The following is a 2,988-nucleotide window of genomic DNA, read 5'->3' as shown; positions in this document are numbered from 1 at the left end:
TAGAGTACTGGTAAGTGACAGAAGCGTCATCGTCTCCTTAATTAACCTTCCGCTGCTTTAATTAATGGAGTTTGTCAGAAGAACCCACTTGAGGAGAAACCTGGAGAGACGACGACTCACACAGACACACAGACTGGCTGACGGGACCGGATCGGTCCACTGAACTGAGCCGGTCCGACTCCCAGCCTCCCTCAGGAAACTCCCAGAGTTCCTGCTCGACGTCATCCCGCCTCCCGTTGCTTAGCGACCCAACATCCTGCCACTCAGAACCCTCTGAGGTTAAACCTCATGATGTCACCTGATCGGACCGTCTGCAGGCAAACATTACAGAGACGGTACCGGACCAACGGGCTCATCAGCCGCGCATTGATCTCTGCTGTCAGAGCCGATCGATGCCGTGTGACCCGACCAACTGCCCCGAGGGGGGCAGGAGGAGGAGGGGCAGGAGGAGGAGGGGCAGATCTGCTGATGGAAACAGGGGGAGGAAGGAGGAGGATTAAATAGAGGCAGAGAGGAGGAGGACCATCAGAATATCTTTCACCCTCGTAGCTTCACCAGGACCAGAAACCCAGAACATGGATGCTGACGGCTCCAGAACCCGGCTGGACTTCCAGGAGGACGTGAAGCTGTCAGAGGTAGATCCAGCTGCTCCTCACACTCAGCTTCAGGTTCCATCTGATGGAAAACACTCGAGTTCTGCTTGTTCAGAGACTAGACCTGATAGTCCAACGGACCTTCAGCTCTGACAGTCCTTTTTCTCTGAACCAGAACCAGCTGATCCTGCTCCTACAGTAGCTTCTGCTTATTGACGCCGATAGTTCTGCTAGAAACTGACACCAGATCAGTTCTACATCCATCCAGGTGTCACAGACTGAACACTGGATCTGGTTCTGTTCATTTTCTCTAGAACCAGCTGGAGCATCAGTATTATGGGATGTATCATAGTTTCCTCTCAGCGCTGTGATGGTTCTGATGAATGGTTCTGATCGTGAACGCGACAGTTACAAATTTTATGTTATGTTGGAGAAACCCTGAATCATCTCAGCAGGAACTGAGCAGAACTCTAAGAACAAAACTGGTTCTGATCAGCCTGGTTCTAGTTCACATACGTTTCATAAGGTGTACTTCAGATGACGTAGTTATTATTTAACCACTCAAATTAAATGCTTGGTTAGGGTTAAGTTGAGTCGACTTTGAACAGAACCAGAACCAGCAGCAGTACCAGTGCTGGTAGGTTCAGACAAACTGAAGGACGTTGATGTTTCCTGATGAACCCGATAGAGCTGCTGTGTCACTGAATGCTGATCTCTCTGTGGTTCCAAATAAATTTGTGTTTCTGGTTCTGTTCTCGCTGCAGATGATGCGTCTGCGGGTTTCGTCTCTGCAGCGTTCGGGTCAGAAGCGTCAGGATGGAGAGCGCCTCCTGCTGGCCCATGAGGCCGTCTACCGGCTGGACTTCCCCTCGCAGGAGCTCAGCTTCACCCGCTGGTTCTTCTCACTGTCGGGCCACGGTCGGGTCACCGTCACCGGGATCTCTCAGCACTGGACCCCGGACCTGACGCCGCTGATGACCCGGCAGCTGCTGGAGCCCATCGGGACGTTCTGGAGGAACGCCGGCGACCCGGAGGACTCGCCGCTCAAGTGTCTGGAGGCCGACATGCAGGAGTTCGGAGAACGGATCGCCGAGCTCGCCAAGGTCCGGAAGGTCATGTACTTCCTGTTGGCCTTCAAGGACGGCGCCGAGGCGGCGAACCTGAGCTGCTCCATCGAGTTCACACCTGAGAAATGAGCTGAGAGTCACCTGTCCGCAGAGTCCGACGCTGTTCGGTCCGAAACTAAACCAACTAGAGCAGAACCTCCGTCACCAGAGAAGCCTCCTCTGAGAACCTGAACCTCAGCTTAGATCCTCCTGAAAACTACAGACTGATAGAAACACGAGTAGAACAGCTTTAAAGAACAAAAGGAACCAAATCTGAAGAAAGTTCCCCCAGAACCAGCTGGTTCTGTATCTGCAGTAACTGAAGCAGTTCTGCCTTCAGACTAGTAATACTGTTGGTGTCAGGTTCTAGCAGAACCCAGATGTGTTCTTCCTCCTAAATGTCATGTGTCTATCTGCTGCACTGATGAAGTTCTGAGGCTCAGAAATGATGGAAAAAGTCCATTAAGGTGATCAATCTGGACCCTCCTCTGTGGACTTGAAGGACCTGGACCTCTGGAACATTCACAGTCTGAAGGTAGAACTCTGGTCAGTAGATAAACGTTCTGCAGATACAGAACCAGATGTGGTTCTGAGGAGGTTTAAGGTTCTGACCCAGAAAGTATTTTTCACAGAATAAAAACTATTAAATGTGTAAATGCTCTTTATTCAGACTTTATGGTGAGTGCAGCAAAGCTTTCGATCATCAGAAGTGAGTTTTCATCTCGTTACGTGTTCCTGATCCGATCTGTGAATAAAAGAGCTGAACTCTGGTTGTGTGACCCAGTTTGTTTATCGAGTGCGGCGCTGATGGAGCTCAGCGATCGATGGCATCGACTCTGGCAGCAGAGTTCTGCTGCTGACTGAATGGATCCTGACAGGAAGGAGGGTCTACGGCTGATGTTCACCTGCTCCATCATCACAACACAACCAGAACACAACCAGAACACAACAACACAACCAGAACACAACCAGAACACAACAACACAACCAGAACACAACAACACAACCAGAACGCACCAGGAGGGCGACAACAAGAGCACAATGACACATGAGACAACAAACTGGGACACAGACAACAAAAACAAGACACACAACTACACACATTAGAAACAAAACGACAGAATCAGGACACAAAGCGACAAACATGACGACAGACTGGAGACACAAGTGACGACAACAACGCAACAGGGTGACACCAACAACATGAGACACAAAGACTAACACAATCAGACACACAATAACACACACACACACAAACAACAACACACACACACAATAACACACACACA

At 50.1% G+C, this 2,988-nt stretch overlaps 2 protein-coding genes across 2 annotated transcripts in view; one reads left to right on the top strand and one right to left on the bottom strand.

Annotated features, from left to right (window-relative positions):
• Window positions 1-2,988, bottom strand: part of LOC103373255 (calpain-5-like) — a gene marked incomplete at its 3' end in the record, with an annotated part of 17,929 nt that overhangs the window by 2,638 nt on the left and 12,303 nt on the right. The window lies entirely within an intron of this gene.
• On the top strand, window positions 495-2,112 carry LOC103373243 (olfactory marker protein-like). The gene is made up of 2 exons (XM_008303092.1): window positions 495-635; window positions 1,358-2,112. Exons 1-2 carry the CDS (start codon window positions 576-578, stop codon window positions 1,787-1,789), a joined length of 492 nt encoding a protein of 163 aa, XP_008301314.1. The 5' UTR covers window positions 495-575; the 3' UTR covers window positions 1,790-2,112.

This window comes from Stegastes partitus, unplaced genomic scaffold (assembly GCF_000690725.1).
Source record: "Stegastes partitus isolate 25-593 unplaced genomic scaffold, Stegastes_partitus-1.0.2 Scaffold1936, whole genome shotgun sequence".
Lineage (NCBI taxonomy): Eukaryota > Metazoa > Chordata > Actinopteri > Pomacentridae > Stegastes > Stegastes partitus.
This window is presented reverse-complemented; position numbering and strand designations above follow the sequence as displayed.

Bases quoted from the DNA above. Each gene is read 5' to 3' on its own strand.
- LOC103373243 (XM_008303092.1), top strand. From the start codon at position 576: ATGGATGCTGACGGCTCCAGAACCCGGCTGGACTTCCAGGAGGACGTG. The intron at 636-1,357 runs GTAGATCCAGCT...TTCTCGCTGCAG, and splicing joins AGGACGTGAAGCTGTCAGAG to ATGATGCGTCTGCGGGTTTC.